Source organism: Bufo bufo, chromosome 6 (assembly GCF_905171765.1).
Source record: "Bufo bufo chromosome 6, aBufBuf1.1, whole genome shotgun sequence".
Taxonomy (NCBI): Eukaryota; Metazoa; Chordata; class Amphibia; order Anura; family Bufonidae; genus Bufo; species Bufo bufo.
Window position 1 is genome coordinate 358,119,889 of NC_053394.1, and position 22,614 is coordinate 358,142,502.

Genomic DNA, 22,614 nt, shown 5'->3' on the forward strand with positions numbered 1-22,614 from the left:
CTCTATATCTTGCGAAAAGTCTATACCGGAAGTGACGCGGCCGCACCGGAAGTGACGCGGCCGCACAGGAATCAGCTGGAGGAGGGTGTGCACGGCGCTGCACAAGCGCACATCCACTGGCTTAGGAAAGAATCGTTGCAGCGCCGATAGAAGTACTTCGTACACCGCGCGGTATAGAGATTTTGCAGCGCAAAATGTTGCATCAGATCTCCCTACCCCTGAGTGCGCACGCGCGCACAAATGATCAGATCAAATCAGGATGAACTGCAACTGATGATTTGTGTGCACGTGCGCACTCAGGGGTAGGGAGATCTGATGCAACATTTTGCGCTGCAAAATCTCTATACCCCTAAGTGCGCACGCGCAGTGCACTAAGTACTTCTATCGCGGCGCTGCAACGATTCTTTCCTAAGCCAGTGGATGTGCGCAGCGCCGCGCACACCCTCCTCCAGCTGATTCCTGTGCCGTCGCGTCACTTCCGGTGCGGCCGTGTCACTTCTGGTATAGACTTTTCGCAAGGTATAGAGATTTGGCAGAACACCGGCACATTTTTTGGCCCGGGACAGTGCAAATTTGCAGGACTGTCTCTGAAAATCAGGCATAATCCTGGCCAATACGGGACAGTTGGCAGCTATGCTGATGAAAACCCTCCTGTATCTACAACTCCCACTCAGGGGTAGATTTGGCATTTCTGGGGACCCATGCAAAGTTATGTCTAGGGGGCCTGCTGAGCTCCACCTGTTACTCCGTCCAGTTCCACTACTGAGCTCCACCCTTGTCAGCCCGCTAAGCCCTACTCTCAGTCGCAGCCTGAGAACTTCCACTACTACTCCACATCTGGAAAGAGTTTCCACTCCCCCACTGGGCCAATGTGCTGAATTGGCTGCGCAGGACTTATATCCACCCATAGTTTAGTCATGTATTTTCAGGCAATCACTTGTGGCCAGTAGGGGCCCGGGCCCCAAGCTTTTGCTTGGTTTGCACTGTTGTAAAGTCCGCATCTGCTCCTACTATGCTTCACGAATGCTTCTCTTAACCTTGGTGATCATGGAGCTGGAGGCGCACTCCATACGCGACCACTCCTCCTGTTTTACATGAGGTTACAGGAAAGTCTGTAGATGTGTTCTTTGAATAATCTATATACGCTTTGCTGCAATTTCCAATTTTTCAAGACACTAGGTACTAAGAGTATATATGGAAGTGTATTGTAAGGGTATTTTTTAAGTTCTGATTGGTTCTGTCCCTTTAATTCTGTTGCCTTTTATTATTATCATTCTGTGTAATGATGTGCCTTGTGAATGTAGTACACATCCCCCATTGTGCTGATAAGAACACATTCCTGAGTGATTTCAGAGACATGTGTGATGCACACTGGAGGGGGGGAACTGATGGGAATAACTGTGGTCTGCACTAACAATTAATGGGGATTCCACATGGAACGTCATCCTAGGTAGGATGTAAATATTGATTTGCCCTATCTCTTGTACACCCTGTTGTGTTGGTCATGTGTAGTAACGTGGTAGACAGCCATGTGTTATAGCGTCGCCGAACGGAACCCTACCCCATATTTAGGCTAGTGATGTTTATTAACTTTTTATTATTCTGTATGTGATTTGTTTGTATATTAGTATCGTATATTAGTAAATATATTTATACACTTAGCCTGCGTAAGCTTATTCATTCTCAAATCTTTTGCATTTACGTTATAGGAAGCAGTAACAAAATTGCCCTATATAAAGCCTTATAAAATGTTGAGAGTCAAAGAGTGGGTATTATCATGTCGCTGCTTAAAGGAGACGCCCAGGATTGGGCCCTTTCTTTGCCGACTGGGTCACAGTTCCTCCGGTCGGTGGACGAGTTTTTCAGAGCTCTGAGTTTGATATACGACAACCCGGAACGGAGTTCCCTGGCCGAGACTAAGTTGCGTGGCTTGCGGCAGGGAAAGCGGTCTGCGGAGATCTCTGAATTTAGGAGATGGGCTACGGATACGGAGTGGAATGATCCAACTCTGCGTAGTCAATTCAGTCAGGGATTATCTGAGAGGCTGAAAGACACGTTGGCCTTTCACTAGAAGCCTGAGTCTTTGGAGGCAGCCATGTCACTTGCTGTACGTATAGATAGACGTCTGAGAGAAAGATCTAAAGTCCCTCATTCTCAGGAGGTACTATCATATGAGATGGCGGCTCCCTCTGATACTTTGGGTGGAGAGACTATGCAGCTAGGGGGGGCTACTCCTGGGACTGCTGGTAAGAGCTTTGGTCATATAAAGGGGGTCTGTTTTTGTTGTGGAAAGAAGGGACATTTTGTGAATAGTTGTCCGTTCTTGCAGCGTCAAGTTAAAAACACGAAAAAGAAGTTTAATCCCCAAGTTACTATTGGTGGTGTGGGTGGAGAGCACGAAAACGTACTTTTGTCTTTTACTGATAGTACCAGATTTCTCCTGTCTGCCGATGTGGCGCTAGAGTCCAAAACTGTGGAAATCAAAGTGTTTATCGACAGTGGGGCAGGGGTTAACCTGATTGATGGACAGTTTGTTCGTATGCATGGTTTGACTACTAGTGCACTAGAGAAAAGTATTTCTGTCTTTGCCATGGATTCAGCACCTCTTACCCAAAAATGGCTGTCGCAGGTGGTGAATGACATTCATTTAAGGCCTCCTGCACACGACCGTTTTTTTTTTTCCGTTTACGTGCCGTTTTTTGCGTTCCGTATACGGTCTGTATAAGGAACCATTCATTTCAATGGTTCCGCAAAAAAAACGGAATGTACTCCATTGGCATTCCGTTTCTGTATTTCCGTTTTTCCGTTCCGTTGAAAGATAGAACATGTCCTGATATTGCCCGCAAATAACGTTCCGTGGCTCCATTCAAGTCAATGAGTCCGCAAAAAAAACTGAACACATACGGAAATGCATCCTTATGTCTTCCGTATCCGTTCCGTTTTTGCGGAACCATCTATGGAAAATGTTATGCCCAGCCCAATTTTTTCTATGTAATTTGTGTATACTGTATATGCCATACAGAAAAACGGAACAGAAACGGAAACACAACGGAAACAAAAAACGGAACAACGGATCCGTGAAAAACGGACCGCAAAACACTGAAAAAGCCATACAGTCGTGTGCAGGAGGCCTAAGGCTCCATTCACACGTCCGTGGTGTGTTGCGGACCCGCAAATTGCAACACACCCGCCCGGCACCCCTATAGAAATGCCTATTCTTGTCCGCAAGCTGCGGACAAGAATAGGACATGTTCTATCTTTTGCGGAGCTGCGGACCCGAAGATCGGGGCCGCGCTCTGCAAATGCGGATGCGGACAGCACCCTATTCTGGTGCAACCGGATGTGTCACAGCCATTCATTGTGGAAGTTGACTCATCTGAGGTAGGAGTAGGAGCAATCTTGTCGCAGGGTCCTTCACCCAGTAAATGGCGCCCATGTGCATTTTTCTCTAAGAAACTCTCGACTGCTGAAAGAAATTATGACGTGGGTAATAGGGAATTGCTGGCCATTAAGTTGGCTTTTGAAGAATGGCGCCATTGGTTGGAAGGAGCAATTCATCCTATTACTGTGCTTACTAATCAAAAAAATCTGGCTTACTTGGAGTCGGCGAAACAACTGAACCCAAGACAGGCCAGATGGTCGCTGTTTTTTTACCAGATTTAATTTCATTGTCCCCTATCGCCCTGGGGTTAAGAATGTCAAGGCTGATGCTTTGTCGCGTAGCTTTCCTGGGAAAGGTGATTCGGAAGATCCTGGTCCGATAATGTCCTAAGGGGTAGTTATATCCGCCCTATATCCCGACCTGGAGGCAGAGGTGTTGGAGGCTCAGGGAGTTACATCAGATTCTTCTCCGGGGAAGTTGTTTTTTCCATCTGAATTACGTCACAAGGTGTTCTAGAAACATCACTGTACTGTTCTCGCAGGACACCCTGGGAGCAGATCCACTGTTGATCTCATATCTCGTAGATTCTGGTAGCCGAGGTTGCGTAAGTGTGTTGAGGACTATGTTAGCCTGTAGTACTTGTGCACGTGCTAAGGTGTCACATACTCGGCCTTCCGGGTCTTTACTTCCACTGCCCATCCCGTCGGGTATTGAAGCTGCAATTCTTATTTTGGCCAGCAGGTGGAAGGCCAACATAAGAAATGAGCAATTCTCCTCAAATCATGGGTCTTCGGTTCAAAATAAAAAAAAGGGTTTGTAGGCTCAAATACTTACTTCAAAACCATAAAGAAACGTAAAAAATATATAAAAAATTAAATATAAAAGTTTAAATCACCCCCCTTTCCGTAGAATAAAAAAGTAAATACATAACAAAACATATAAAAATCATGTGCATCACTGTGTCTGAAAACGTCCGTACTATTAAAATATAAACATATTTTTTCAATATGGTGAATGGAGTAATAGAAAAAAGGGTCAAAATGGCCAATTTGCAATTTTTTCATCGCTTCTCTTACACAATTTTTTTTATAAAATGTGATAGTCACACACGCTTCAAAAATGTATCAATGACGACTACAGATTGTCCTGCAAAAAATTAGCCCCCAACAGCTCAGTAGATATAACTGTAAAAAAGGTAAGGGGGGTTAGAATATGGTGATGTAAAAAAAAATATTTTTTACACTATTTAGACATAAAAAACCTATACATATGTGATATCGTTGTAATCATACTGACCCAGAGAATAAAGGACGCTGGTCAGTTTTGCAGCAAAGGGAACGTCATGGGAACAAAACTCGTAAAATGAAGGAGGAATTTAGTTTTTTCCCCAATTCCACCCTACATTGTATGCCATATTAAATGGTGGCTTTAGAAAAGTACAACTTGCCCCGCAAAAAAGATTTTGTTTTTCCCAGTTGAAAAAGAAAAAACCTCTAAAAAAACTATCAATAAAAATAGTACAAAATTTACTTTGTTAGCCCAACAAATTAAAAGGTTAGGGCCGTTAATCCACCACGTGCAGAAAATTAAAAAAAAGTATCAGGTCTGGTCAATAAGGGTTATTGTCACGGTGGGATGTGGGGGTAACCCCCCAACGTACAATGAGGAGCAGACGGGATAGCAACTAGGCCAGGAAGCTGGGATAAGGGAGCGGGTCACCTCCTAGAACTTTCTTAATCCTTGCCCTGACTCCTAACCATATGAGTGGACCCAGGAGGTAGGACGGCTCATACCCAGGAACCTCGGACCCTGAGTTGCCCTGATAATCCCTGAAATAGGAGCAGGGGTGAGATGACCTGTTCTTCCAAGAAACGGATGAACAGGAGTCTCACCGGCCTAGCTGCAAGGAAAGGGACAGGCAGTGAACAGCTACTGAATCGGCAGGTAAGAGCCCAGAAACAACACGCACTTCTGCTGGGGCAACAATGACTACTGGAACATGTGCAACGAGCAGGACCGTGGTACGGTGGCCAGTTATGCAGTGGGTCAGGATATGTGTATAAAAGTCTATGGTTTGTTTGTGACGCCAATTGCAGTTTGCGCAGGGTACTGTTGCAGGGCCCTTTAAGATGTTGTAACTCACGTACCAGGTGAGGAATGCCAGAGTGGGGATAATGTCTCTGTGTAGTGTCAACGGTGTCTCCTACCGTGGTACGGCTGGACTCCTGGATCCTGGCTCACTTGCAATAAATTGAGTGTTGTTAGTAGGAGTAATTGAGGAACTTGGTGGTAATGAATGAGATCCAGACTTGTAATAAAGTTCAACTTGTCTTTACTGGTTGCAGCTTGAATCCATACGAGGTACAGCATTAGCCTTAGGTCCCAGCAGGTTTCTGGCAATGTATGGCATGGATTAATATCTCTTCTGCTCCTATACTATGTGCCTGGAGAATATGGCAGGTATCTGTCTTCTGCTCTGTCTATCTTCTGATTGATATGGGCTTGACTAGCTGAGGAGGAATTTGGCTTCTCCTGGTTTCTGGATCTGTACTCACAGCTATGCTCACAGGGAATGCTCTTCCTGGAGGACTGGAGGTGCTGCTTGCTTTCTACCAGCACTGAGGCTGATGGCTCAGTCTGGGAATGGAGATCTTTGGCCTCAGTCGAGGCTAGCTCCAGGGTTGGGATCCCTGTAACTGGGAGCTCCTACCAACACAGCCTTCCCCTAGCCGGGGTGGCTGGTACACTAACTCGAACTTTCCTTCCTCCCCATGAGACAGGACATGGGCCAGCCCACTACTGCTCAAAGAGGGGGGAGCTAGACTGGAATGTACTATTCCAGTCTAGAAACACTAAACTGAATTAAGACCTGCTGAACACATTGCTGGTGTACATGAATATTACAGCAAATTATATATAACAGGCCGAGAATAATACACATTATTGAGAAAGTGATATAAATTACACAGGATGACATTATACATACACTTAACAGGATGTAGCGGGGAGAAAGAGTTTAGTAACATACTCCGGGATGTTACACATGTCTAGCAAACATGCAGGACTACAGACACCAACAGACCAGACATGTAACAACCACTACACAAAACAACAACCACCCATACATAAACATGACCAAACATATGCAAGGGTAGTGAAGGGAAGGTAGACAACGGGATGACATAGATGACATCGGAGAGACATCGATTTCCCACTAGGTGGCCTTCAAGGACTGGGCAGATAAAACACCCAGGACAGGAGCAAAGCTCCAGCACTAACAAAGGCTGGAGTACAACGGACTCCAGCCTGGAAGCCACAGGTGATAAAACCCAAGTGGCCACACCCAGCCAGGAAGTCAACCCCTCCAGCACCAGACAGGGGAGGAACCAGGAGAAGGGGAGCAAAGCCTAATGTCACGGCGCATAACAAAGACCGTGACAGTTATATGTAAATATACAGTATATGTACAAGTTTCTAGAAAATATCAGCCTCCTGATTATATACACTGATAATATATGGGAGTGTGATAGTAGTGCGCTGAGGTTGGTTCAGCAGCTGCTGATGTCACTAGTGGGCGTGGTCTTCTGATTGCGGTGGTTGCCAGGCAACTGTGCTGTGAGCTATGAGTGTTCTTATCAGAGGCTGGTGTTCCGATTAGTCAGAGCTCAGACGGATCAGCAAATGGATGGGTGAGCATGGACAAAGTCCGTCTACTTGACTTGGCCAATTTGGCCATTGGGACCCCAGAAGTGGGGGCGGTGAATTTCACTGCTCTGCACACTCTCCTTCACACCATCATCAAGCACTTACACATCCAGGATGTTAGCGTCCAGCTACCTGGGTGCACCGGACAGTACCCACCACCGCCACCAGGGGGAGTCCTGGAGGACAGGATCCTGCACCTAGAGAAACAGCTGGAAGTTCTGAACAACTTGCCCTCTGGATTAGATCTGATTGCAAGGAGCACATCCGGCCAGCAGGGCGGCAGCAGCGCTGTGGAGGACATGTGGCAGATGATGAAGCTGAAGAGCAGGCTGGAGGTGAATGAGGAAGGCGTGTGTAAGGTGAGGAGCAGGTCCCTGATCAGGTCCTGGAAGTGACCGTGCAGACCAGTAGGTGCCATCTCCAGTGCCCTCCATCACTATGGTAGTCTGCAGGGCACTGGTGTGTCAGGGGGCAGCAGTCAGGCTGTTTTTGCCCTTCTGGAAATTGTCTTCAGGGAAGATTTATTTCACTGTGTGGACACTGATTTACTAATCTAACAATGAACCCATTAGAGCACTATAATCGGAATGGGAACTATCTAAATACCCAGGTGAAGGCAGAGTGGTTTGTCAGTGCCTTCTGGCACTTAGGACCTGGGGCACGTGCCCTGCCTACCTCCACATCCCCTTAGTAACACAATCAGTACATAAAATTGACTGGAAATACTCTGGATACGGTTGCATTGTATATAGCTAACCCAGATTCTATCCAAGTGCATCAGTAATGAGTCGCTCCATTCAGGTGATCTAAAGGTGTGTTCTCATGACGCTGTTGTGCCTCAGTATTTGCCACATGGTGAAAACCACAAAATTTTTTAAAAAACCAGCAATTCTAAGGATTTAATGAGCATCACTAACGCCGCAAATTGCAGTGAAAACATACATGCCTTTTGTAGTTGGGTTTTTGCTCCACATCAGAAACCATTGTGCAGCTGCCCTGTGTGAGTAGTCTCTGCCCTCATCCCCATGTTCCCTCTTGTGATTTCAGGCTATGACAGTGCTGCAGGACCTCATGCTGGAGATCAACACCCTGAAAGAGTCACAGCGGGGGGTACAAGACCAGATCCAGAAACTGCCCGACACTGCAGGGGTGGTAAGTGGCACAGAGTAACCGCACTGCAGAGGAGACATTAGTTAAGGTATAATGCACAGGACTGTATCCGTTTTGCGGCCAGCAAATCGCACATACGCAAAATATGGATGCGGTCCGTGTGCTGTCTGCATTTTTTTTTTGCGGACTCATTGACTTCAGTGGGTCCGTGGTCTGTATTTTGCAGAATTGACATATCCTATACTTGGCCGCAAAATGTGGACCACAGACCTATTGAAGTCAATGTGCTCGCAATAAATGTGAATGCAACACGGACAGTATCTGTATTTCGTGGATCCGCAGTTTCGAGTCTGCAAAATACATACGGTCGTGTGCATGGTGCCTAACAGTAAAGCGAGGAGGGGCATAAACCTTTCATCAATACACATAACCTAAAACTCTAACATAGTGATCCATAACCTACTATAACATACCCAATTCAGCCTGTTCTTACGCCATGCTGTGAAGTGATGATGGTCCTTAAATCATTAAAGCTCAGAGACACTTCCCTTTGTCCTCGCTACAATCCATGCAGGTCATTTATATTGGTCTGAAGCAGAAAAGCCATCATACTGCAGAACTGATAACAAGACCATTTGCTGGTTTCTCATACCCACCAAGGGATAGTTCTCCTACAAAAGGTTTAGAAACTGTGTAGGACTCAAAATGATGATGTTTCTGTGGGGTTCATGTCTATAGATAAATGTGTTCAGTTTATTCTGATGTCTGTACCTAGGGGAACCTGAGTCAGATGCAGCTGAAGACAGAGACAGAAAAAGACATAGAAAGCTTACAAACAGAGCTCGAACTGTTGAAGGCTCGTCTGGTAAGTAGAGAGGTGAAAGACATCTAACTGGCTTACCTACTGTAAGGTTTGCACTATTTAGGAACGCCATACTCATTTATACCTTCTATACTGTATTTCTTGTGATGGCGGAAAAACCTTCCTAATTTCTCAGAGAGATACCTGAGATGTTGGCCTTCCAAAAGAGCCTTGTACCCAATGCCATGATGCCACTACTCATTAGTAGATGCCCAAATTGGCAGACACCACACAGGATCACCAATAGTTCTGTCTGTTTCTGGAGTGCCTTATACCAGGGCTGTTTTCTACTTGGGCCTTTGCAGCCAAACATGGTGATTCCTGGGTCTAATGGTCAAAGTATGTGCCAAAAATGAAAATACTGTATACCAGTATTATGTTAAAATAACCAGAACATTAGATGATTATGTCATTAAGTACAGGATGGGTACATCCAAAGAAAGGTGTGTGCAGAAATGCCTCCCCAACTTCACCTAATCTACAAGCTCCAAACTGACAGACACCATGCTTTAGCTTCTCCTCTACCAGATCCCCACCCTTCTTTGTCACATAGATGAATCATTGCTTCTTCTCACCCCTTTGGCAGCGATTACAGCCTCCAGTCTTTTTGGGGATGATGCCACAGGGTTTGTACACCTGAATTTGGGGATTTTCTGCCATTCTTCTCTGCAGATCATCTCAAGCTCTGTCAGGTTGAACGAGAACTGTTGGTCTACTGCCATTTTCAGGTCTCTCCAGAGATGTTCGATTGGGTTCAAGTCAGGGCTCTGGCTGGGCCGCTCAAGGACATTTACAGAGTTGTTCCTAAGCCACTCCTATATTGTCTTGGCCATGAGCAAAGGGTCATTGTCTTGTTGGAAGGTGAACCTTTGGTCTAGTCTAAAAAACACAGCATGTTGCTCCCACCACCATGCTTCACTGTAGGGATGGTATTGGGCAGGTGATGAGTGCCTGGTTTTCTCCAAAATGACACTTAGAATTGAGGCCAAAAAGTTCAATCTTGGTTTCATCAGACTAGAGAATCTTGTTTCTCACAGTCTGAGAGTCCTTTAGGTACTTTTTTGCAAAATCCAGGTGGCCTTTCGTGTGTCTTTAGGGAGAGGCTTCTTTCTGGCAACTCTACCATAAAGCCCAGATTGGAGGAATGCTGCAGTGATCGTCAATCTTCTGGAAGTTTCTTCCATCTGCAGACAGGATCTTTAGAGCTCATCCAGAGTGACCATTGGGTTCTTGGTCACCTCTCTTACCAAGAAAGAGCCTTCTCCTTCAATTACTAAGTTTGGTGGGGCGCCCAGCTATAGGAAGAGTCATGGTTGTTCCAAACCTCTTCCATTGAAGAATTATGGAGGCCACTTTCAGTGCAGCAGAATTTTTTTTGTATCCTTCTCCCACACAATCCTGTCTGAGCTCTACAGGCAGTTCTTTCCTCCTCATAGCTTGGTTTTTGCTCTGATATGCATTGTCAGCTGTGAGACCCATGTCTTTCCAAATATGTCCAATCAACTGAATTTACCACAGGTGGCTCCAATCAAGGTGTAGATACATCTCAAAGATGTTTAAGAGAAATGGGAGGCCCCCAGAGCTAAATTTTAACTGTCATAGCAAAGGATTTGAACTTACTGCTTATGTCCATGTTAAATTTTAGTTTCCCCTTTTTAATACATTTGCAAAACGTCTAAATTTCAGTTTTCATTTTCTCATTATGGGGTGCAGATTGGGCTAATCAAGGCCGCAACATAACAGAATGTGAAACAAGTGAAAGGGTCTGACAATGTGGCAGGTTTCATGGTACTGACGGGTAGCTGCCTGGTCTGTGAGAGAGATGTTGTATCCAGCCAGCGGGCAATGCTAGAGCTATTGTTCCGAGATCCTGTTGCCTCAACCAACACCTGGCTGTGACTTGTTTGGGACTGCCATGTCTGAAGAGAGTTCTTCACCAGAGATGTCTATGGAAGCATGCTTAACCTGCGGCCTTCCAGCTGTTGCAAAACTACAACTCCCAGCATGCCCGAACAGCCTACAGCTATCAGGCTACAGCAGGGCATTGTGGGAGTTGTAGTTTTACAACAGCTGGAAGTCCGCAGGTTGAGCATGCCTGTATTAGAGCATTATAATCGGAACGGGAACTATCTAAATACCCAGGTGAAGGCAGAGTGGTTTGTCAGTGCCTTCTGGCACTTAGGACCTGGGGCACGTGCCCTGTCTACCCCCACACCCCCTTAGGGGGTTTCTGTACTCACTGATTGACAGCTATACCTGTGTGAATACAAGGGCAGCCTACTGGACTCCTAAGCATGGAAAGAGCAGAGATATAAATGAATAATATACAAGTTAGGGTCCATTCACATGTCGCATTTTGCGGAACGGAATTGCGGACCCATTCATTTCTTTGGGGCCGCACGTTATGCTGGCTGGTTCCCTTCCGGGTCCTCACGTCCGTTCCCGAAAAAAATAGAACATGTCCTATTCTTGTCGGCAATTGCAGACAAGTTTGGGCATATTCTATTATAGTGCCGGCGATGTGCGGTCCGCAAAATGTGGAACGCACATTGCCGGTGTCCGCGTTTTGCGGATCCGCAAAACACATACAGATGTGTGAATGGACCCTTATACTGACGTTTTTATTATATGTCTATATATCAATCTGCTCAGCTCCTCCTGCTCTATAACATGCTGCCTGCAGATTGGGCTGCACTTTCCATATTGGATTTGAGTGTAATGTTGCTGGACGTAGGACATCACTTCTTTTATGTGTTCAAACATTTCTTTCTTCTTCATATCTTCCTGTAGAAAATTCTAGAAGACAAGTTGGAAGTATTGTATGAGATTTTGGCAAGACGTCCGGAAATTCAGGTAACCAGTGTGGATGAGGGAACGACCCCCGCTCCCTGTAACAGGTTGTATTGCCAAATATCACATTCATTTTCCCCAAAGACTCATGATTCACATGTGTAAAATAGAAGCAGGACAATTTACAATACGTCTCCACATAAACTGTATTTACTTGAGGATTTACTTAGATCTTCTTTTATGAGTTGAGATTGGCATGACAGATGTAAAATGCTGTTTGTTCAGTCAGGAACATGTCTTCGTCTTCTCTCATTTGGTCCTCAAGGTGTGGTGGATCATAGGATGAGAAAAGGTTATTCCCATCTAATAAAGCAGTGGGATTTTTCGAGGACATGCCATCATTTTGTGATCGGTGGAGGTCCTACCTCGGGGAGTGTAAGGGGCCACACACAGCTCTGGCCTAGGCTGCGTCCCCTTATGTTTTCCTGCACAGCGGCGCTCTCAGTTACCCGCCTGTGCAGGGCCCCCTTCACTTGAATATAGCCTTTAACCCCTTCAGGACCAGGTGATTTTCCTTTTTTGCATTTTTGTTTTTCACTCCTTGCCTTCCCAGAGCCATAACTTTTTTATTTTTTTTGTTCATGTAGCCATATGAGGGCTTTTTTTTTTTTTTTTGGGACAAGTTGTACTTTGACCTTTTTGTACCTCGAATCTATGAGGTGGAGGCAGGACTGAGAGATTATACAATGATCGTCTCATTCTTCTGTAACTTTCCTCATGTCTTAGGATGCCCAGATGCCATATTCTTTACCACCTGGTGACATCATCAGTCCTATGTCTGGACCTGCACAAGTTACTGAGGTCTCAATTTCTAATGGAACCACATTGACCACTTCTCAAACTACACTGTCTCAGACTCAAGGATCCAGCCAGGCTGAAGAATCTGCCCTTCCTGTGGGGACAACACATGGTGTGAAAGCGGGTACATTGGAGGACACTCCAGGACAGATGCATGAGACGGACCCAACTTACCTAGAGTCCTCCATGGCCCAGAGTACTGGGATTAACCCTTCTATGACTAGCATGGATACCACGCTTGCTCCTGGGTCGCTTGAAGTGACCCCTGTTCTTCCGGCTGGAGCTACATCTACGGAGCATGCAATGCTTTCTACGAGAGTGGATGCACTGGAGAGAGACAAGGCCGACCGCGCCGAACTTGGACTTTTGCAGATAAATTCAGGTAATGCTTGTCCAGCACATTACTGCAAACATCCAATGTAAGAAGTGGTCTCAAAGTGCAAGAGAAACAAGCCTGTTAGCAAAGTGATTTATCCAATGAATGTGGGATAGATTATTTAATAATTCTAACTTATCATTAGTCATGTCTTCGATGGCCACCACGTGGCATAAATAGCAGCAAGTCATACAGCTATCTATGGCACCATATTTGTATAGTATATCAGGCATATTTTTTAGCACTGTGATATTTGGCCAAGTTTTGCAGGACTTGTGGTTGTGTAATCATACCCTGCTTGCATACAAGTGACATCCTTCCTCCTTCTAGATGACCTTGCTAAGACTGTACCTGACCTACAGGAGAAACTGAACTGCCTGAATAAAGAGATGCAAGACCTGAGAGAAGATAGGGTGAGAGAGCAGATAGTCTGACACATGCGAATACCGTGGTGTTTTTTCATTTTTTTTTTTACATAAGGCACTACAGATGTACCCGGGGAAGCACAAGCAGGAAAGCAGCTGCTAATTTAACTGTATTCTTTCTATAATAACAGAAATCTCTGCATTTCACTCCTTGATCATAATGTACATACAAGAAAATTTCCCCTGTCTCAGCAACAGCACGTGATGTGTTCAATACCCATATTTTACAGTGCATTCGGAAAGTCTTCAGACTTTCACTTTTTCACATTTTGCTATGTTGTGGTCTTGTGCTAAAAAAAATAAAATAAAATTCAAGTCCCCCCCACGCCCCGACCATCATTCTGCACTCAATATCCCATAATGTGAAAGTTATAACAGAATGGTAGAAATCTTTGATAATTTATTGAAAAGGAAAAATGAAAAACTTGCATTGACATAAGTATTCAGCCCCTTTACTCAGGACTTAGTTGAAGCCCCTTTGACAGAGATTACAGCCTCCAGTCTTCTTGGGGATGATGCCACAAGTTCTACACCTGGATTTGGGGATTTTTTGCCATTCCTCTCAAGCTCTGTCAGGTTGGATGGGGACCGTCGGTGGACATGTTCGATTAGGTTCAATCAATTGGACTCTGGCTGGACCACTCAAGGACATTGACAGAGTTGTCCCTAAGCCACTCCTGTGTTGTCTTGGCTGTGTGCTTAGGGTCGATGTCTTGTTGGAAGGTGAACCTTCTATCCAGTCTGAGGTCCAGAGCTCTCTGGATCAGGTTTTCATTAAGAATATATCTCTGTACTTTGCTCCATTCAGCTTTCCCTGAATCCTAACCAGTCCCAGCTGCTGAAAAACAGCTCCACAGGTGACTCCAGTCAAAGTGTAGAAACATCTCAAAGGTGATCAAGAGAAATGGGAAGCCCCTAGAGCTAAAGGGTCTGAATACTTATGTCCATGTTAAATTTTAGTAATAAATTTGCCAAATTTTGAAAATGTTCTTATCCTTTTTAATCAAGGGAGATTAACTGCAGAATGAAGGGGAATTTTTATTTTATTTTAGCACAAGGTCGCAACATACCAAAATTTGAAAAGGGTTTGAAGACTTTTTGAATGCACTGTATATGGACAGACAGCCCAAGGGTCGTTGGCGAACCCCATAACTATCTGCTTATATTGCCTTTACAGACATCAGGGGAATTTTTTAAGTCCGTTTTGCAGGAGTCCGCTTTGCTGTAATTTGCACCAAATTCATCAAATGTTGCAAAATGTTTGATAAATTTGGTGCAACTTTAAATCTAACATCTCTGTCTTTTACTGAACTAAGGCCTGTTTCCCACTTGCATTGTTCTTTTCCGGTATTGAGATCCGGCAGAGGATCTCAAAGCCGGAAAAAAAGGGTTCCATTTAGTCCTAATGCATTCTGAATAGAAAGAAATCTGTTCAGGATGCATCAGGATGTCTTCAGTTCCGTCAGCAAGCTGCGGTTTTGTGTCCGGTCATAGAAACGGAACAAACTGGATCAGTCACTAAAAACAACGTATGTCAATGGTGACTTATCCGTTTTTTTAGGATCCTAAAAAACCAGATCCATCACCCATTGAATTTCAATGTATTTAGTGACTGATCTGGTTTGTTCCATTTGGATTTCACACAACCGTCTTCTCTCATTTGGTCCTCAAGGTGTGGTGGATCATAGGATGGGAAAGGGTTATTCCCATCTAATAAAGTAGTGGGATTTTTCGAGGACATGCCATCGTTTTGTGATCGGTGGAGGTCCCACCTCGGGGAGTGTAAGGGGCCACACACAGCTCTGGCCTAGGCTGCGTCCCCTTATGTTTTCCTGCACAGCAGCGCTCTCAGTCACCCGCCTGTGCAGGGCCCCCTTCACTTGAATATAGCCTTTAACCCCTTCAGGACCAGGTGATTTTCCTTTTTTGCATTTTTGTTTTTCACTCCTTGCCTTCCCAGAGCCATAACTTTTTTTTAATTTTTTTTATATACAGTCATGTGAAAAAATTAGGACACCCTTTGAAAGCATGTGGTTTTTTGTAACATTTTTAATAAATGGTTATTTCATCTCCGTTTCAACAATACAGAGAGATTAAAGTAATCCGACTAAACAAAGAAAACTGAAGAAAAGTCTTTTCAAGATCTTCTGTAAATGTCATTCTACAAAAATGCCTATTCTAACTGAGGAAAAAGATAGGACACCCTTGCCCCTAATAGCGAGTGTTACCTCCTTTGGCTGAAATAACTGCAGTGAGACGGTTCTTGTAGCCATCTACCAGTCTTCGACATCGGTCTGAGGAAATTTTACCCCACTCCTCAATGCAGAACTTTTTCAGCTGTGAGATGTTTGAGGGGTTTCTTGCACGTACAGCCCTTTTCAAGTCACCCCACAGCATCTCAATGGGATTCAAATCTGGACTTTGACTTGGCCATTCCAGGACTCTCCATTTCTTCTTTTTCAGCCAATCTTTGGTTGATTTACTAGTATGTTTTGGGTCATTGTCATGTTGCATGGTCCAGTTCCGCTTCAGCTTTAATTTTCTAACTGATGGTCTCACATGTTCTTCAAGCACCTTCTGATACACAGTAGAATTCATCGTGGATTCTATGATGGTGAGCTGACCAGGTCCTGCTGCAGCAAAGCAGCCCCAAACCATGACACTTCCACCTCCATGCTTCACAGTTGGTATGAGGTTCTTTTCTTGGAATGCTGTGTTTGGTTTACGCCAAACATGTCCTCTGCTGTTGTGTCCAAATAATTCAATTTTGGACTCATCTGTCCAAAGAACATTATTCCAGAAGTCCTGGTCTTTGTCAACTTTATCTCTGGCAAATGTCAGTCTGGCCTCGATGTTTCTCTTGGAAAGCAAAGGTTTCCTCCTTGCACACCTCCCATGCAAGTTAAACTTGTACAGTCTCTTTCTGATTGTAGAGGCATGTACTTCTACATCAACAGTAGCCAGAGCCTGCTGTAGTTCTCGAGATGACACTTTAGGGTTTTTGGAGACCTCTTTTAGCATCTTGCGGTCTGCTCTTGGGGTGAACTTGCTGGGGCGACCAGTCCTGGGCATGTTGGCAGTTATTTTGAAAGCCCTCCACTTGTAGACTATCTTCCGGACAGTGGAATGGCTGATTTCAAAATCTTTTGAGATCTTTTTAAATCCCTTCCCAGACTCATAGGCTGCTACAATCTTTTTTCTGAAGTCCTCTGACAGCTCTTTTGCTCTCACCATGGTGCTCACTCTCACTTCAACAGTCAGGAGCACACCAAACTAAATGTCTGAGGTTTAAATAGGGCAAGCCTCATTCAACATGCAGAGTAACGATCTACTAATTATGTGCACCTGGTGTGATATACCTGTGTGAGATCTGAGCCAATTTAAGAGGGAATACATGTGAGGGTGTCCTATCTTTTTCCTCAGTTAGAATAGGCATTTTTGTAGAATGACATTTACAGAAGATCTTGAAAAGACTTTTCTTCAGTTTTCTTTGTTTAGTTGGATTACTTTAATCTCTCTGTATTGTTGAAACGGAGATGAAATAACCTTTTATTAAAAATGTTACAAAAAACCACATGCTTTCAAAGGGTGTCCGAATTTTTTCACATGACTGTAGATCATACGAGTGTATTACTGTACAGCGGCAGAGGCATGAAGCGCACGGCGTCATAGCAACCAATGACGCCGTGCGCTTGTGCATTCAGCAGGACGGGTTTTCACGGACCGCGGTCCGTGAAAATCCACGTATGTGAGAGTGAGGCCTAATTCAGCAGGAGGTGTAGACCAGTATGTGGTATTTTGGTACTTTTAATATCGCCTGTCTCCACCATAGAAATGAGTTGTATTAGGGCGTCTGTACATGTAAGTGGTCTGTGCCATGCTGTTAAAAAAAATTCACAGAAAAACCACATTGTGTCCAGGTGCTTCACCTGTACAAGTCAGTACAGAAAATCTGCAGCATTTCTACAATATAAGGAGCCTGCTACGGATCTGAAAGTCCGCAGGGTTCATATTTTTCCATGTGGAATTTTACCGCTACATGTGCATGGGGTTTGCAAAAACTCTGTCCAGATGTATGCTGTAGAATAGCCTCATGAAGGGTGAAAAAACACAATCGGCAGCCACACACAACTGAAACCCCACACATATGCATTGACCAATGACCACACAATATCAATTGCAATAGCACTGTTTTAGTAACAAAATGATCAGGCCATGGCGTCGCTAAGAAGTGTCCACAGTGTGGCTTGATCCACATGGCCATGCAAGTAGTTTTTTCACCGTTCAATGAAACCTGCAAAACCGGGCGGCCATTAAACCAAATAGTGAAAGGCAGTCAGTTTGGAATAAGTTAGATGATCACTGCCTCGGCTTGCATGGTCACACAGTTCAAGCTGGACTTCGGCCACGTCTCAGCCGCTGCATGTGGACGTAACCTTTGTCATTTCAGTCGGTTAATTTGATGTTTGACTTCTCTTTTGTTGCTTTCAGCTGGAGCAACTGCAGAGAGCACTGGACCCAATACTAACACAACAAATTGACCAGAAGTTGGAGGACACCAACCAGATCAATCAGCAGTTAGGCCATCTCAGGTAAACATGGAGAATGAGGGTAAAGTCTGGAGGTTAGAGTGGCCAAAAGAGACATAAGAAGACAGTTTCCTGTGAATATCCCTTTCTTCTCCAAGTGCCACCATCCAAGACATTGAAAAAGAACTGAAGGAACTGCGTGATAGGCAGGAGAAGGAAAAGGCCACCATGGAGCAGTCAGTGGCTGATACATCTCTACAACTACAAGATCAGGTTAGAAAACGGCAAGATGCATAGCACATAAACTGCCGCACTGCTAAAGCTTAAGATGATATATTTGGTATAATAGGACAAAATGTTCAACAGCCTTATTAATAGCATGTGTACGGTACCATGGAGGTGCATGTGGATGGTCCCATGGATGGTTGCTGGGTAGCATGAACCTCTTTAAGACTCTTGTCTCCAAAGGAACTGCAATGTTAACTATCTAGAGGGGGGTGAAATGGCCACGGGGTCATGAAAGGGTGTGGAAGAGAAGCAAACACCAGAGGCAACCCCAGCAGTTAGATCTTTGCAAAAGGGGCCCCTCTCTTTTATGTATGACACTGATCATGATGTAATGCTAAGCAGGATACAGATGTGTCCACGTTGCCTTAGCTTGAATATAGTTTAGAACTTGAATTTCTCATGAAACCAATTCAATACAATATCATGACATGCTAAGAAAATCTTGAAAGGCTGCAATTCAAGATTTTCCCAATTACTGGGTGGCTGCACATAGACATATGGGATAGAGCTCTTGTGACACAATATCAGAAATCTTGTGGTGGCCCATGGTGTGGCAAACATATCAGGACAACAGGAAAGGTAAGAATGGACATATCTGCTAATCAATAACACATAAAAGGCTATAAAGACCATTGCCCTACTTTTTTTAATTTTCATTTCCTCCTTACATGCAAAACATTCTCAATCATCTCCATTAAAATCTCTTACCATTTTGCTGGTGTAGAGTCTGTGGCAAAACCGACCGTGCTGCTGAACCTGACATATATCCGACAGCACGTGCTCCTGTTTCTGACAGCTCTCTCTGCTCTCCCCCTCCCTTCTCCCACTGTTAGGCCTCTTTCACACAGGCGTCATGTTTTTGGCCCGGATAAGATGCGGGTGCGTCGCGGGAAAATGCGCGATTTTTCCATGCGAGTGCAAAACATTATAATGCGTTTTGCACGCGCGTGAGAAAAATCGGCATGTTTGGTACCCAAACCCGAACGTCTTCACAGACGTTCGGGTTTGGGATCGGTGTTGGGGGTTAAAAAATATAAAAAAAATAATTTAACTCTCCTTAATCCACTTGTTTGCGCAGCCGGCATCTCTTCTGTCTTCTTCTTTGAGGAATAGGACCTTTGATGACGTCACTGCGCTCATCACATGGTCCATCACATGATCTTTTACCATGGTGATGGATCATGTGACGGACCATGTGATGAGCGTAGTGACTTCACCACAGGTCCTTTTCCTACTGCACAGCAAAGATGAAGACAGAAGAGATGCCGGCTGCACGAACAAGTGGATTAAGGTGAGTTAAAATATTATTATTTTTTTTTAACCCCTCCAGCCCTATTGTACTATGCATTCTGTATTAAGAATGCTATTATTTTACCTTATAACCATGTTATAAGGGGAAATAATAATGATCGGGTCCCCATCCCGATCGTCTCCTAGCAACCGTGCGTGAAAATCGCACCGCATCCGCACTTGCTTGCGGATGCTAGCGCTTTTCACGCACCCCTATTCACTTCTATGGGGCCTGCGTTGCGTGGAAAACGCACAAAGAGGAGCATGCTGCGTGAAGTGATGAGTGAAAATCACCGCCTATCTGCACAGCCCCATAGAAATGTATGGGTCCGGATTCAGTGCGGGTGCAATGCGTTCACCTCACGCATCGCACCCGCGCGGAAAACTCGTTCGTCTGAAAGAGGCCTTACAGATAGCAACTTGGAGGGGAGAGGAGGTTATATACTGCAGATGTGGAGAGGGGGAAATCATCCAAGTTTTCAGTGAGGACCAATCGTACAGGCTGTAGACAAGGTGGAAAGTACTGGGGGAAGTGAGTCCCATTTATCAATGTGCACAGAAAGAAGAGAACCTATGGGAGTCATACAGCACAAGGGAGAGCAATCCATCATGTGCTGTAGAAGGAAAAACAAGTCCAGAAATGAAGATCTCACCTCACATCCAGCATGTGTTACTGGAAGGGACCCTTCTACATGAGAAAATATGAAAATAAGAGCAGGTTGTGAACGAAATATCGGGGGTGGGGGAGGGGTGTCTGTAAATCTAGGAACAATTGCTGCCTGGCTGGTGCAATGCCTCGGATGCAGCTTAGAAAGGGTACTGGTTCTTTCTAAGTAGACCAGCGATGTGCCACTAGGTCTCCATAAACAGCTGGTCTCCCTAAAAAGAGCCAGTACCCTGCCTGAGCTGCATCCACGGCATCACAGCCGTAATCCTACTCTGTACTGATGATGGGCAAACACCCCAAAACAACGCTTCATTACCAGAGACCAGAGTGTTTACCCCCCCCCCCCTTCCTTGCCAGGCCAGTGTTTCAGTTTTTTTAAATTAGCCTATATAACTGCAAATAAATATTTAATTTCTGAGCCAACCTACCTGTATCTGATAGTATTTTTCAACGGACTCATTAGACCTTTCGTTTGTGCCATTAGACAGGTCCAATGTTAAAAAATATTGAAGGAAAAGCCGTGAAAATTATGAAAAATGTTGATTTTTTTTATTTTTTATTTTTTTTAAGAAAAAAGAGTAAAAAATGTGCGTGTAGTCTGCTATATTATTGCTAAAACTAATAACTATACAGTAGCTATAACATTTAAATTTTTTATTTGACTTTTTATATATTTTTTATTTTAATTTTTGTAACTTTTTTTTTTTTCAAGGAAAAAAAAAAAAATGAATTAACCCCCTTCTTGCCACTGTCGGGTCTGGAAGGGGTTAATTCACAGACCGCAGTTAACTTTTCAACCAGCAGGGGTCACGCTTACATCATCTGTAGCCCCACAGGGAGTTGGCAGATCCTAATGTAAATACATAGCAGGTTACTGATAACAGCTTGGTGCCCCAACATATAAAGTCATGCCGAGGTAAACAAGTTGTTAAAGGATTTCTGTCACCACACTTTTCACTTTTCACTATTAAACAGGCTGACATGGGCGGAGCCTAGCGGCGCATGGAGTAGGACGCACGCCGCACTAGCTCCGGCGATTATCCTGTCTTTAACACCGCAAACGGTGGCGAAATAATACTAAAACTTCTGAAGGAGCGGGGGACACAGTCAGGAAGCGGTCCGGTACAAGTGGCAGCAATATGCCTGCGAAAAGAGGCAAAACGCCGAGCCGGCAGGACAGGGAGGCAAGATCCCAAGATGGCGCTGAGGAGGAAGAGTGGCCTGACCTGAGAGCGGCGGTGAGTCAGGGAGCGGCAGCGCGGCTAGAGCGCTTCGCTCATAAATCACACCAGTCCCCCAGCCATGTATGGGGAGAGGAAGAGGGCACCCTGGCACAAGTGGAGGAAGAAGTAAGGGAGCAAGACGGCCCCTGTAATGATGACCAGCATTCCCCAGTCCAGTATGAGGGGGGGGCGAGTTCTAGCCTGCAAGTGATTAATGCCCCTGAGCCCACCTTGAAAGATGTGATGGCAGCTATTGCCAGCTGTAACGTCACTCTCCAGAATATGAACATTAACATTGGAAGCCTAAAAGCGGACATATCTATTATCCGGCATGACCTGCATAAGGTGGCTGAGCGCACCTCAGAGGTGGAGAGGAGGGTCTCAGATCTGGAAGATGGGGCTGTTACCCTACAGAGAGAGAGCAGGGCTGAGTCAAAGGATATAGCGGCGCTCTATGCGAAAACTGACGACCTTGAAAACCGCTCTCGCCGCAATAATGTTAGGCTGGTGGGCATTCCTGAGAAGTCTGAGGGCCCAGAGGCTACTGATTTTATTGAGAAATGGCTTGCGGAAAAATTCCGTGATAAAGGACTCTCTGCACTGTATGCTGTTGAACGAGGGTCCCCACCAGGCCTTTGCCGCCAGGACGTCCGCCACGTCCAATACTGGCTAAAATCCTGCATTATCGAGACAGAGACACTATACTGAGGGCCGCAAGGTCGCATCCTGATTTAAAAATCAATGGGGTTCAGGTGTCCCTGTTCCCTGACTATTCGTCAGATGTACAGAAAAAGAGGGCTCGCTTTGTGGAGATTAAACGGAGGCTGAGAGATTTGCAAGTACAGTACTCCATGATGTTCCCGGCCAGGCTCAGGGTGGTGGCGTTTGGATCCGCTGTATTCTTTGAAGACTCGGACTCTGCGGTCAAGTGGCTGGATCAAAATGAGCGTCACCTTAGGATTCCATCAACAGACACCTGAGACTGATGGACATTCCTGCTCCTGAGTGAAGCTTTGATGTCCCCTGGACTGTCCACCCACCGTTGTGGACATTTTCTTTTGTCTTTAGCCGGTTGCTGGAGACATTTTGTGGGTAGAGCATACGCCCGA

The 22,614-nt window shown here is 45.0% G+C and overlaps 1 protein-coding gene across 2 annotated transcripts in view; it reads left to right on the plus strand.

Moving 5' to 3' along the window:
* Nucleotides 1-22,614, plus strand: part of LOC121005957 (glutamine-rich protein 2-like) — a 38,160-nt gene that overhangs the window by 499 nt on the left and 15,047 nt on the right. For both annotated transcript variants that reach the window (XM_040438814.1, XM_040438815.1), the window contains exons 2-8: nt 8,135-8,239; nt 8,973-9,062; nt 11,850-11,912; nt 12,636-13,089; nt 13,414-13,496; nt 18,000-18,100; nt 18,196-18,310. In XM_040438814.1, coding sequence (XP_040294748.1) covers nt 8,138-8,239; nt 8,973-9,062; nt 11,850-11,912; nt 12,636-13,089; nt 13,414-13,496; nt 18,000-18,100; nt 18,196-18,310 — 1,008 coding nt within the window. In that variant the 5' untranslated portion in view covers nt 8,135-8,137. The remainder of the gene's footprint in view (nt 1-8,134; nt 8,240-8,972; nt 9,063-11,849; nt 11,913-12,635; nt 13,090-13,413; nt 13,497-17,999; nt 18,101-18,195; nt 18,311-22,614) is intronic.